The sequence below is a fragment of the Theropithecus gelada genome, chromosome 19, assembly GCF_003255815.1.
Source record: "Theropithecus gelada isolate Dixy chromosome 19, Tgel_1.0, whole genome shotgun sequence".
Classification (NCBI taxonomy): Eukaryota; Metazoa; Chordata; class Mammalia; order Primates; family Cercopithecidae; genus Theropithecus; species Theropithecus gelada.
Genome location: NC_037687.1, coordinates 4,604,894 through 4,618,713, shown reverse-complemented (window position 1 = coordinate 4,618,713; position 13,820 = coordinate 4,604,894). Strand labels below are relative to the sequence as shown.

Below are 13,820 nucleotides of genomic sequence, written 5' to 3'. Positions count from 1 at the left end.
TATATATATATATGTGTGTGTGTATATATATATATAAAAAATATATATAAGAATGGGGGTCTCACTATGTTGCCCAGACTGGTCTAGAACTCCTGAGGTCAAGCAATCCACCTACCTTGGCCTCCCGAAGGGTTGGAATTACAGGCATGAACTACCACGCCTGGCCAAGGAATTTCCTAATGCAAGCAGGTATCCCAATTTAGAACAGGCTGCCACTGCAGAAAGGCAACTGGCTTGGACTTCTGTCATTGGCAGAGGAGTCAGCCTCCCCTGGGATCCTTCTCACCTCCCTGGGGCTCAGCTATGGAGTAGAGTGATTTACTTCCTCGAAGGGTGCATTATAACCCATCTTAGGAGTCATCTCTGACGTTTTCTCTCTGGATTCTGTCTTTTTGCCAGTTGGGAAGAACTGGAAACACCAGTTTAATTCTTGACCCTCCAGACCTGGCCACTGGTGTTTTCTTAAAATGTTAAGGCGTTTGTAATCAAAGAATGACTTCCCTCTCAGTTCCCAAATGACTGACTTCCCAAAACTTGGGATCTAATGATAGCAACAGCTAGAATATATAATTCTTTTTTTTTTTTTTTTTTGAGACGGAGTCTCGCTCTGTCGCCCGGGCTGGAGTGCAGTGGCTGGATCTCAGCTCACTGCAAGCTCCGCCTCCCGGGTTCACGCCATTCTCCTGCCTCAGCCTCCGAAGTAGCTGGGACTACAGGCGCCCGCCACCTCGCCCGGCTAGTTTTTTGTATTTTTTAGTAGAGACGGGGTTTCACCGTGTCAGCCAGGATGGTCTCGATCTCCTGACCTCGTGATCCGCCCGTCTCGGCCTCCCAAAGTGCTGGGATTACAGGCTTGAGCCACCGCGCCCGGCCTATATAATTCTTAGTTGATTCGTCCTGGTGTGGGAACTTCATTCCCTCACTTAATCCTCCCAACAACTCCTTGAGGTAGGGATTATTTTCTTTTTAACTTTTTATTTTGAAATAATTTTAGCCTCCCAAAAAACCTGCAGAAACTGTAGGGTTTCCTAATACGCTTCATGCAACTCCCCCTAATGTGAACATCGTCTGTAACCCTAGGACAAGCCGGTTTATCAAAGCCAGGAAGTGAACACCCACATAATCCTATTAACAAATACACAGGCTGGTCGGGCTTGATGGCTGACATCTGTAATCCCAGCACTTTGGGAGGCTAAGGGAGGCGGATCACTTGAGGTCAGGAACTCGAGACCAGCCTGGCCAACATGGTGAAAACCTGTCTCTACCAAAAATACAAAAATTAGCTGGGCGTGGTGGTGCACACCTGTAGTCCCAGCCTCTCGGGAGGCTGAGGCAGGAGAATCACTTGAACCCGGGAGGCGGAGGTTGCAAGTGAGCCGACATCGCGCCACTGCACTCCAGCCTGGGCAGCAAGAGGGAAACAAAAGCAAGTATCCTGCTTCTCATCCTACTTCCCCCCCGCTAATTTTGAATATCGATGCACACACATCTTGACTGCAACGATTATGAGAAGTTCGCTTAATGGTGACCTTCGATTTCCCTCACTCCCTGTACATTTCCTAACTGAAAGAGCTGCAGTCAGCCACGCGGCTGGGGAGGGATCCTGAGCCCCCGAAACGAACTCCATTACCACCTGAGGGACCCTCCAATGACCGCCCGGTTACGCAGGGTCCCTAGGGCGAGGCAGCCCTTCGGCAAAGTCCCGCCCCCAAGATGGCGGCCCCGGGCGGGGAGCGCCGGGTCACGTGATACAGCCTACGCCGACGTGGCCTCCAGCGGACGCCCCACGTGTCCCTCGCCGCGCCCCGTCCGCCCGCCCTTGCCCTGAGGACCCTTGTCCAACATGGCGGCGCCCAGCGGAGGGTGGAACGGCGTAGGCGCGAGCTTGTGGGCTGCGCTGCTCCTAGGGGCCGTGGCGCTGAGCCCGGCGGAGGCGGTGTCCGAGCCCACGACGGTGGCGTTTGACGTGCGGCCCGGCGGCGTCGTGCATTCCTTCTCCCATAACGTGGGCCCGGGGGTACGTGCCACCGCCGTCCCGGGTATTTCGAGTGCTGGCAGGCCGGGGGAGGGGGCGCGGAGCACTGGGGGCGTGGCCTGAGGAAGGGGCGCGGACCGCAGAGGTAAGTACTGAGGAAGGGGTGCGGTTTGTTAGGGTTGGAGGCTGATTGGTGAGCGCGGCACATTGAGACCGGGGTCACCACTGGGGCAGGACTGAACTCATGGGGAGCTGTGCTTTGTGGGCGCCAGCGGCGTTGAGGGGGCGTGATCACCTGTCACCTGCCTAGAGTGTCCAGGCAGCCCTGCCCTCCAGATGCAGAGGTGGGGAGGGGGCAGTGATGGGAGCAGCAGGAGGCTAAGGGGCATCTGCCCTCCTGGGCCTGATGGAAGTCAGTCGCTGCAGCTCCGACGAGGGAGGAAGTTCCCCTTCCTTCCGTTGCACAAGATCCCCCCTCACCGAGGGTGTGAGGCCGGGTCCTCAGCCCTGTACTCAGCTTGTCGGCAAAGTCTCTTCCCCTCTCAGCCTCCCTTTCCCCGTCTGTAGTAATGGTATCGTTACTGTTTTTTGACTACTTCATTTTTTCAGACTTCCGTGCAGTGGCGGGATCTCGGCTCACTGCAACCTCTGGCTTCTGGGTTCAAGCAATTCTGCCTCAGCCTCCCCAATAACTGGAATTACAGGCGCGTGCCACCACGCCCGGATAATTCTTGTTGTTGTTGTTTTTTGAGATGGAGTCTCACTGTGTCGCCCAGGCTGGAGTGCAGTGGCGCGATCTTGGCTCATTGCAGCCTCCGCCTCCTGAGTTCAAGTGATTCTCCTGCCTCAGCCTCCCGAGTAGCTGGGATTACAGGCATGCACCACCACGCCCAGCTAATTTTTGTATTTTTAGTAGAGAGGGAGTTTAACCATGTTAGCTAGCTGGTCTCGAACTCCTGACCACAGGTGATCCTCCCAATTTGGCCTCCCAAAGTGATTGGATTACAGGCATGATCCACCGTGCCTGGCCAATTTTTGTGTAAGTAGCAATGGAGTTCCACCATGTTGGCCAGGCTGGTCTTGAACTCCTGATCTCAAGGCGTCTGCCTGCCGTGGCCTCCCAAAGTGCTGGGATTACAGGTATGAACCACCGTGCCAGGCCAGTTTGCTGACTACTTCCTTAAAGCTAGGTGTCATGCCAAGTCCTTTATATGTTACGCCCAAGATACGGATGAGAAAATGCTTCAGATAAAAAAGAGAAACAGAGAGAAAATAGAGGCTCAGACTAAGTTTTCACTTGTCCAGGGTCCCCATGTCCCATGGCAAAACCCATCGCTACAAAAATATGAAAAATTAGTCAAGCGTGGTGGCAAGCGCCTGTAAATCCCAGCTACACGGGAGGCTGAGGCAGGAGAATCGCTTGAACCTGGGAAGCAGAGGTTGCAGTGAACTGAGATCATCGCACTTCAGCCTGGGTGACAGAACAATACTCTGCCTCAAAAAAAAGAAAGGAAAATTAGTTGGGTGTGGTGGTTGCGCACCTATTGTCTCAGTTACTTGAGAGGCTGAGGCAGGAGGATCACTCAAACCTGGGAGTTCGAGGCTGCAGTGAGCTGTGATTACGCCCCTGCACTCCAGCTTAGGTGACAGCAAGATCCCGTCTCTTAAACAAAATAAAAATTTCCTTCTACCAGACCTTTCTTTTTCTTTCATTCTCTAGGACAAATATACGTGTATGTTCACTTACGCCTCTCAAGGAGGGACCAATGAGGTGAGTTATTCAAAATTCCTTCTAGCTTACTGTGACAGTATCCGTTGTTGTATGGAGATGTTCTGTAGCAGACAACAGGGTTGGGTCTCACATACATCATCTTACACTCATTGAATGATTCTTCCTAAACCAATAAAAAGGGAGAGTATTGGCATTAAACAGTAATGACAGATTCTGCTGTCATTATTCCACAGAGCAAGCAAATGTCTGGACAAAAGGAGGGATGGAAGATGGGAGTCTGCCATCCCCATGAGCATCTGTTGGGGTGTTGTATTTTATGTGTAGTGTAACAAGTTATCACAGCTTAGGGGCTTAAAACAGAGCACCCATTTATTATCTCATAGCTTTGTAGGTCAGAAGTCTGGGTCAGCTCAGCTGTGTGCTTCATAAAACCAAACTCGAGGTATCACAGGCCGGGCATGATACCTCATGCCTGTAATCCCAGCATTTTGGGAGGCTGAGGTGGGCAGATCACCTGAGGTCAGAGTTTGAGACCAGCCTGGCCAACATGGCAAAACCCCATCTCTACTAAAAATACAAAAATTAACTGGGTATGGTGGCACACGCCTGTAGTCCCAGCCACTCAGGAGGCTAAGGCAGGAGAATCACTTGAACCCAGGAGGCAGAGGTTGCAGTGAGCCAAGGTTGTGCCACTGCACTCCAGCCTGGGCAACAGAGTGAGACTCTTTCAAAAAATAAATAATAAATAAAGGTATCACAGGCAAGGCATGGTGGCTCATGCTCCGTCTCTAGGAGCATGAAATTAACAGAAAATTTAAAAATTAGCTGAATGTGGTGGCGTACATCTGTGGTTCCAGCTACTTGGGAGACTGAGGTGGGAGGATCACTTGAGCCCAAGAGGTCGGGGCTGTAGTGAGCCATGATTGTGCTACCGGGCAACAGAGCAAGACCCTGTCTCAAAAAAAAAAAGTCTCTGGGCTGGGAGAAGAATCCTCTCCTTCAAGCTCTTAGTTGACAGAATTCAGTTACTTGTGGTTCGAGGACCAAGGTCCCTGTTTCCTTGCTGGCTGTTTTCTCCAGCTGGTGGCAGAAGAGCTGGTAAGAATGATTTGGGCCGGGCACAGTGGCTCATGCCTATAATCCCAGCACTTTGGGAGGCCAAGGCTGGCGAATCACCTGAAGTCAGGAGCTTGAGACCAGCCTGGCCACCATGGTGAAACCCCGTCTCTAGTAAAACTACAAAAATTAGCCGGGCATGGTGGCACATTCCTGTAATCCCAGCACTTTGGGAGGCCGAAGAGGGGCAGATCATCCGGGGTCAGGAGTTCAAGACCAGCCTGGCCAACATGGTAAAACCCCGTCTCTACTAAAAATACAAAAATTAGTCAGGCATGGTGGCACATGCCTGTCATCCCAGCTACTTGGGAGGCTGAGGAAGGAGAATCACTTGAATCTGGGAGGTGGGGGTTGCAGTGAGTCAGGATCGCGCCACTGCACTCCAGCCTGGGCAACAGAGGTAGACTCTGTCTCAAAAAGAAAAAGGGTGATTTGAAGCACTTGGACACATACGCCACTGCTGCCCTTGAGGGAACTGCAGGGCAGGGAATACAGGCAGCCTCTAGGAGCTGAGAACAGCCTCTGGCTGCCAGCAAGGAAATGAAGACTTCAGTCCCGCAACTGGGAAGAACTGAAATCTGCCACAACCACAAGAGCTTGGAAGAGGACCTTGAGCTACCAATGAGAGCCTAGCCCGGTGAACACCTTGAGACAGGTTTCGCCATGTTAGCCAGGCTGATCTTGAACTGCTGACCTCAAATGATTGGCCCGCCTCGGCCTCCCGAAGTGCTAGGATTACAGGTGTGAGCCACCAGCGCCCAGCCTCCTAGAGATTTTTCTGTATCCTATGTAAAGAGCTTCAATTGCATGGACATGTGGAATTAATTGACAGCCCCGTACTAATGGATCGAGGGTTACTTCCAACCCAGTCTGTGAATAACCTTGGCCAGGGTTCATTGTACAAGTGCGGTTATATCTGTGGGGAAACCGCCCAGAAGTGGGATTCCTGGGTCCGTTTTCTTAAAAGTAAAACTGGGCCGGGTGCGATGGCTCATGCCTGTAATCCCAGCACTTTGAGAGGCCAAGGCGGGTGGATCACCTGAGGTCGGGAGTTCAAGACTAGCCTAGCTAACATGGTGAAACCGCATCTCTACTAAAAATACAAAAGTTAGCCAGGCGTGGTGGCACACGCCTGTAATCCCAGCTACTCAGGAGGCTGAGGCAGGAGAATCGCTTGAACCCTCGAGGCAGAGGTTGCAGTGAGCCGAGATCACACCACTGCACTCCAGCCTGGGTGATAGAGCGAGACTCCGTCTCAAAAAAAAAATGTAAAACTATGTGTTTTGAGATCTTGGTAGATATATGTTCACTTGTAAGAAATCCTGCAGAGAGCTCCAAGTACCCTTTAACCAGGTTCCCCAGTGGTCACATCCTGCAAGATGCTAGTCATTTTAGAGATGGGGGATCTCACTAGGTTGCCCAGGCTGGTCTTGAACTCCTGGGTTCAAGTGATCATCCCGCCTCGGCCTCCCAAAGTGCTGGGATTACAGGCGTGAGCCACCATGCCCGGCCTGCATTTTCCCTTTTGTTTGTACCTGTTGCAGCTCCACCAACAACTCGGGATAGCCTTGGTTTTCACACCCATATGGTGTGTTAGCAGACAGTGGGCCTTCTGCCGTAGGAGAAAAAGGTATCTCACTGTAGTTCAGCTTGCGTTTCGTTTTTTTTTTTTTCCATAAACGATGTTGGACATACTTTTATATGTTTAAGAGTTGTTCTTAGGCCTGGCGTGGTGACTTACATCTGTAATCTCACCACTTTGGGAGGCCAAGGTAGGAGGATTGCTTGAGGCCAGGAGGTTGAGACCAGTCTGGGCAATATTGGCAAGACAGTGATTCTGCAAAACACAGAAATTAGCTGGATGTGGTCCCAGCTACTTGGGAGACTGAGGTGGGAAGATTGCTTGAGCCCAGGAGGTGGAGGTTGCAGTGAGGCGAGATCCGGCCACTGCACCCCAGCCCAAGCCACAGAGAGAGACTCCGTCTCAGAAACAAAAAAACGTTGTTCTTATCTCCCCATCCTTGGGAGCCGCTTTGGGGTGGTTCTCATTTGAGGCACCACTTTTATGGGAAGGATGTGTTGCAGGCAGGCTCCCTGATCACAGATGGACAGCAAACCCCAGGCCACCAGGAGGGCGGGGCGGGGCAGGGCATATAGTGGCCAGCCCCTGAATTGGGAGGTACAGAAGAAGTGGCCTGACTGTAGAATCAGAGACACACCTGGAACTCTGCGAGAGCATCTGGGTGTCTGGCGCTGACCCACGCTGTGTTCTCTCCCCAGCAATGGCAGATGAGTCTGGGGACCAGCGAAGACCACCAGCACTTTACCTGTACCATCTGGAGGTGAGGCTCGGGGTGGGGATGGCATCTCCGGCTGCCATTGGCCTGCCCGCTGGCCCCGGGAGCTGCTTCGGAAGGCAGGGAACGAGAGAGGACAAGGACGGCCAAACAGATGGGGGCGGCACCCCTGGAGGGGAAGACAGGCCAGCAAGGGGACTCATGCACGTGTAGGTGGGGGGTGGCGGGGTCGCTGGGGCGTGACTGCTCCCCAAGGAAGTGCACTGATGCAGAGGCTGAGAAGGTCTGGGGGAGACTAGGGGAGCCTCTGCGGGGCAACGTCCCAGGAAAAGGAGAAGCAGCTCAGAGGGTACCGAGCATCGACCAGGGCCCAGGAAGGCCCTGAGGGGCTCCACCCTCCCCTGAGGGTGACACGAACTCACCAAAGGGCTTTTTGGCAAGTTTTCTTTCTTTCTTTTTTTTTTTTGGGGAGCGGGGGGGATGGAGTCTCCATCTGTTGCCCAGGCTGGAGTGCAGTGGTGCGATCTTGGCTCACTGCAACCTCCGCCTCCTGGGTTCAAGCGATTCTCTTCCTTCAGCCTCCTGAGTAGCTGGGATTATAGGCGTGTGCCACCATGCCTGGCCCTTTTTGGCAATGTTTAAAAATTGAGATAAAATTCCATAAAACACAGCATTTTAAGCTCACAATTCAGCTGCATGTAGTACTTTCTCAGAGGTGTGCAGCCAGACCTCTGCATCCAGAACATTTTCATCCCCTGAAAATAAACTGTTCCCATCAGAGTCATTCCCCTTCCCAGCACATAGCAGCCACGCATCTCCCTCCTGTCTCTATGGATGGGCCTGTCCCGGACATTGCATAGAAATGGGGTCAGACCCTCCCTGTGTGGCCTTTGGTGTCTGGTTTCTCTCACTGAGCGTGACATCCTCAAGGCTTATCCGTGCTGAGGCCTGTGTCAGCCTCGTTTCTTTTCCTGGCTGAGTCCTATTCCATAGGGCTCCCTGCAGGAACCTGTGGAGCTCATATCCCTCTGACTGAAGGAGGCAGACTGAGGCAGGGAGCCCCTCCAGGCACCGACGAGGACGGAGTCGGGGGTAGGGGGTGTGCCCAGATTGAAGCCTGTGCAGAATGAGGATGGGGTGGGTGGAGACGGGATTGGAGGGTGTGTGGAATGAGGATGGGGTGGGTGGAGACGGGATTGGAGGGTGTGTGGAATGAGGATGGGGTGGGTGGAGAGGGGATTGGAGGGTGTGTGGAATGAGGATGGGGTGGGTGGAGAGGGGATTGGAAGCTGTAGAATGAGGATGGGGTGGGTGGAGAGGGGATTGGAGGCTGTAGAATGAGGATGGGGTGGGTGGAGACGGGATTGGAGGCTGTAGAATGAGGATGGGGTGGGTGGAGAGGGGATTGGAGGCTGTGTGGAATGAGGATAGGCTGGGTGGAGAGGGTCGATTGGAAGCTGTAGAATGAGGACAGGGTGGGTGGGGAGGGCACAGATTGGAGGCTGTGGAATCAGCCAGCTGGGGTGGGAGGAGGAGGGAGATGCTGGGAAGAGTCCTGGTGGAACTGGCGGAGCTGGTGCAGGTCTGGACTGGGGACGAGCTAAGCCAGTGACAGGTGTGGGAGTCTGTGGGGTAATGGCCGTGGAGGTTTGGAGGATGCCATCTCCCAGGGAGTGTGTCCCGCCAGAAGGGGCCCCAGCTGGCGCCTGCAGGGACCCCAGCATGACCTCCTGTTTCCCCTCAGGCGTGTCTTTACCAGCATGTTCTCTGAAGGACCAGCCTGATGGCTCGTAGCCTTCTTGGGGTGCAGACATCTGGGAATCACACAAAAGCTGTGCCTCTCTTCCATCTGCCCAAACACACACGCGTCTGGGTCCGCAGCCCCTCCCCAAGTCTCCCCAGGCACTGCCTGGTTCGGCCCCTGCTGCTATCCTCAGTCAGGCTCATGGTTTATGGGCTTATCCAGCTCCACTTGTCCCACTCATTCTCGTAACTCCACTGCCTAAATCCCAGCTTGATCTGGGAAAGGACATGAAGGGAAGGAAGCCATCGGGCCCCTAGTGGGGAGGAGGTCAGGGGCTTCAGGAATCTTGTCCCTTCTTCCCTGATCCTTGGCCCAGAATGTCTCAGCCCAAACGGTGGGTATTTCTTGAGCATTTATTTTGTGCAGACACTTTGGAGGGAGAAGTCCAAGCTGTAGTTCCACCGCTGTGGTCAGGTTAAAGCACGTTGACAAATGAGAGATGGAGATCAGGGAATGGCAACGTTTAATTGAAGGACAGGGTGTGATTTGCTGCCTCGTGTGGGCGTTGTCCCGCCATCCCCTGAAGGGTGCTTTACAAACAGCAGGTGTTCACCCAGTCATTTCTGGGGAGATTCTCACCCACTCCATGGGACTGGCTGCGTCACAGGCAGGCCAAGGCCAGCCCAGGAGGCATCAGCAGGGTCATTGACAGGAGACAGGCCCCATCACCCCAGAGAGACCCTGCAGAGGTCGCCCTGTAGTCACGGGGAAGCCCACGGTCACCATTGTCTGTGCAGGCCACTGCCCCGCATGGACCCCTGAGCCCTGAGTGCCGGCTCCCCAGAAAGCATCTGGGCAGGTGCAGGCCTGGAGCAGTTGGGATGGTAGCTGGGCTCACCTTGAGCCTGAATCCTCCTGTCCAACCCCCACAAAAGCTCCCCAGGGGCATGCTCAGCCCCGGAGACCTGCCACCCCAGGCCTCCCCATCTCAGACAGTGACTGGATCCTCCCTGACCAGGCCTGTTGGCAGTGCTAGGGCTTAAAGAAGAATCTAGGGGCTCCCTGGATACCCTCGCCCCACCCATGCACGTAGAACCGCAGCCAGGGCTTCCACAGAAATGGCCGCCCTGCTGCTCCTCCATCCCCATCACACTCTCTTCACACCAGAGATGCCATCATCCCCTGCTGTCACCTTCCGGCACCTTCTGCCACTCCAGTTCCTTAGAAGCCCCCGTTAGTAGCCTCCTAGAGACCTGGGCAGATGCTCCTCCCCACTTCCTAGTTAACTCCTGTACTTCCCAGTCAGCGCCCTCTGGGAAGCCTTTACTGTCCTCTCATTATCCAGCCCTAGCCCCCATTGTAGTACCTGGATTGCTGTCGGCACCCAAGAAGCCATGTGCAGTGAATGGACATGGGGTCCTGTCCCAGAGCAGCTCCCAGCCCACAGAGGAGAGAGGCATGTCTGTAAATGAGCTGGAAGAACATTCTGGCACAAAGGGGCCAGGCACGGTGGCTCACGCCTCTAATCCCAGCCCTCTGGGAGGCTCAGGCAGGCAGATCACTTGAGGTCAGGGGTTCAGGCCAGCCTGACCAACATGGTGAAATCCCGTTTCTACTAAAAATACCAAAATTAGTCGGCTGTGGTCGCAAGTGCCTGTAATCCCAGCTACAAGGGAGGCTGAGGCAGGAGAATCACTTAAACCAGGAGGCAGAGGCCACAGTGAGTGAGATTGTGCCGTTGCAATCCAGCCTGGGCAACAGAGTGAGACTCCGTCTCCAAAAAAAAACGCAAAACATTCTGACACAAAGGAAAGAGGGTCTGATGTTGAGAGGACCCTCTCTGTCCTTCCCAGTGAGCAGTGTTCGGGAATGGTGTCCATGTTGAGAAGCAGGCATGAGACTTGCTGACCCCAGCCCAGGTCCCTGGTGGGGCTACTTCCAGGGCTTACAGACCCAGACCCAGCAGGCCTGGCCTGACCCCCTCGCCCCCCTTCCTCTGCAGGCCCCAGGGGAAGTCCTATCTGTACTTCACACAGTTCAAGGCAGAGGTGCGAGGCGCCGAAATCGAGTACGCCATGGCCTACGTGAGTATCTTGGGGTGGGGCAGGCTCTGAGTGTGGTTTCTGTGCACTGGGGCAGCTGTGAGATGTCCCGCCACGAGAGGGCTCCGTGGGGACAGGGAGGAGAGGGGACAGCGAATCCTGCAGAGGTAGGGTATGTAATTGGAGGAACCTGGCACACAGACGCCCCCAGACCAGGAGGCGCCGGGACACGGGGAGGTTGGTAACCTGCTGCTGCTGGCTTCTCTTGTATATGCCAGAAAAGACTTCTCCAGGCCAGGTGCGATGGCTCAATGCCAGTAATCCCAGCACTTTGGGAGGCTGAGGCAGGAGGATTGCTTGAGGCCAGGAATTTGATACCAGCCTAGGCAACATAGCAAGACCCTGTATCTACCAAAAGTTAAAAAAATAGCCAGATGTGTTACTGTGCACCAGTAGTCCCAGCTACTCAGGAGGCCAAGGCAGGAGGATCACTTGAGTCCAGGACTTTGAGGCTGCAGTGAGCTATGATTGCACTGCTGCATTCCAGCCTGGACAGTAGAGTGAGGCCCTGGCTCAAAAACAAAAAAGTCTCCTCTCCCTCTTTAGTAAAAGCACAAAGCTTTAGTCTGTGCTTCTTTGGAAAGCAAACTGAATCGTTCTAATGATGAGCGTTGAAATGGCCCTGGTAAAGTTTTCACTCGTTCTCTTTCAGTCTAAAGCTGCATTTGAAAGGGAAAGCGATGTCCCCCTGAAAACGGAGGAATTTGAAGTGACCAAAACAGCAGGTACGGAAAGATGGGGATGGAGTAGAGGTGACGACACCCCCATCCAAGGGGGGCAATCGGGGCGGTTTGGAGAGGGGGGTCGGCCATAGGGGTCCCTGGAGACTGTAGACCAGGCATCCACAAACTGGTTCTGTAAAGGCCACCTCATCAATATCTTCAGCTTTGTGGCACTGTACGTTCTGTCTGAGCTGCGCCATTGTGGCACAAAGCTGATGCAGACAGTATGTCCATGAACGGGTATGGCTGTGTGCCACTAGAACTTTATCTTAGCTGGGCGCGGTGGCTCATGCCTGTTATCCCAGCTGCTCAGGAGGCTAAGGTGGGGGATCATTTGAGCCCAGGAGGTCAAGACCAGCTTGGGCAACATAGCAAGACCCTGTCTCTACAAAAATTTTTTTACAATTAGGCTGGGCGTGGTGGCTCACGCCTGTCATCCCAGCACTCTGGGAGACGGAGGTGGGCAGATCACTTGAGGTCAGGAGTTTGAGGAGGATCACTTGAGCCCAGGAGGTTGAGGCTGCATTGAGCTATGTTCGCACCAGTGGACTCCAGCCTGGGCATCAGAGTAAGACTCTGTCTCAAAAACAATAAACAGGGCTGGGCGTGGTGGCTAACACCTGTAATCCCAGCACTTTGGGAGGCCAGGAGTTCCAGACCAGCCTAGCCAACGTGGTGAAACCCCGTCTCTGCTAAAAATACCAAAATTAGCTGGGTATGTTGGCACATGCTTGTAATCCTAGCTAGTCAGAAGGTGGAGACGGGAGAATCGCTTGAACTCAGGAGCCGGAGGTTGCAGTGAGTCGAGACCGTACCACTGCACTCCAGCTTGGGCAACACAGAAAGACTCTCATCTCAAAAAAATAAATAAAATAAAATAAATAAATAAAGTAGAAACCATCAGGGCTTTGAAGTTGGGACCGTGGCATGCCGAGGGGAAGCTGCAGGGGTCACTGGGAAACATCAGGGTCCTCCTTTGGTTGCCTGAGCAGCACCAGTGTCCTCAAGCCATGTTCAGCTGCATGGGGCCAGTGCTAAGCAGAAAGAGGAATCGGAGGCACCGAGCTGGGGCAAGGGTGGGAGGCGAGGGAGTGGACAGAGCAGGTAGGGCCAAGAGACTTGGGTGTAGCAGTGGAAGCCAGAGTTCTGACCCTGCTGGAGAAGTGTCATGTGGGCCTCAGACAGGTTCACCCACTGAGCAGGTGGTCTTGCAGCCTGACCCACCCTGCATCCTGTTCAGGCCAGGATCATCTCCTTCCTGGGCTGCTTCTGGCCCCTTTCTGCATCTCTTCTCAACAACATGGCACAAATGACCAGGGTTCTTCCCACCTCAGGTCTTTCCGTGGCTTCCTGCTGCCTGCCACCTCTGTTAGCCCCACCGACCTCACCCTCCACACCACCATTTTCCCGTCTATCACCTGTAAGACTTTCAGAGCCTGGGGCCTTTTCACATGGGAGTCTGCTTTGGAGACTGCTCCCCTTCCCTGCTCAGCCCCCACCATGGACCCCACCCCAAATCCTCAGGACTTCTGAGAATTTTCAACGTTCAGGGCGCAACCATGTGTTTCTTTCTTGTAGTGGCTCACAGGCCCGGGGCTTTCAAGGCCGAGCTGTCCAAGCTGGTGATTGTGGCCAAGGCATCACGCACTGAGCTGTGACCAGCAGCCCTGTTGTGGGTGGCACCTTCTCATCTCTGGTGAAGCTGAAGGGGCCTGTGGCCCTGAAAAGGCCAGCACATCACTGGTTTTCTAGGAGGGACTCTTAAGTTTTCTGCCTGGGCTGACGTTGCCTTGTCCGGAGGGACTTGCAGGGTGGCTGAAGCCCTGGGGCAGAGAACAGAGGCCCCAGGGCCCTCCTGGCTCCCAACAGCTTCCCAGTCCCCGCTTCCTGCTGAGCTCTTCTGGACTCAGGATCACAGATCCGGGGCACAAAGAGGGTGGGGAACACAGGGGCCACACTGGGGAAAGCAGCCATGCTCCCCCCAACCCTCAGAACTGCTTTCCTATGTTTACCCAAGGGACGGACCTCCTTTCAGATGAACTGGGAAGAGATTAAATGTTTTTTCATAGTTAAATAAATAAGAACGTTAAAAAGCAACCCCACAGCCTGGGCCCTCCCGGCTGGCCATTGTG

At 54.1% G+C, this 13,820-nt stretch overlaps 1 protein-coding gene across 2 annotated transcripts; it reads left to right on the top strand.

The window, feature by feature from the left end:
• The first annotated feature begins 1,738 nt into the window (after positions 1-1,738).
• Positions 1,739-13,785, top strand: MYDGF (myeloid derived growth factor). Of its 2 annotated transcripts, XM_025365987.1 has the most exons (6): positions 1,739-2,017; positions 3,696-3,746; positions 7,104-7,165; positions 10,867-10,948; positions 11,619-11,691; positions 13,267-13,785. In XM_025365987.1, the coding sequence occupies exons 1-6, from the start codon at positions 1,844-1,846 to the stop codon at positions 13,344-13,346; spliced, it is 522 nt and encodes a 173-aa protein (XP_025221772.1). In that variant the 5' UTR covers positions 1,739-1,843; the 3' UTR covers positions 13,347-13,785. The 2 variants fall into 2 exon arrangements, with proteins under 2 accessions (XP_025221772.1, XP_025221771.1); XM_025365986.1 differs by lacking the exon at positions 13,267-13,785 and having other exon boundaries at positions 11,619-11,923.
• The last annotated feature ends 35 nt before the right edge of the window (positions 13,786-13,820 follow it).

What these genes read in the sequence shown, in the direction of transcription:
- MYDGF (XM_025365986.1), top strand. Translation starts at nt 1,844, where the DNA reads ATGGCGGCGCCCAGCGGAGGGTGGAACGGCGTAGGCGCGAGCTTGTGG. An exon ending in CCCATAACGTGGGCCCGGGG is followed by an intron (nt 2,018 to 3,695) that starts GTACGTGCCACC and finishes TTCATTCTCTAG; the next exon opens with GACAAATATACGTGTATGTT. An exon ending in TCGAGTACGCCATGGCCTAC is followed by an intron (nt 10,949 to 11,618) that starts GTGAGTATCTTG and finishes GTTCTCTTTCAG; the next exon opens with TCTAAAGCTGCATTTGAAAG.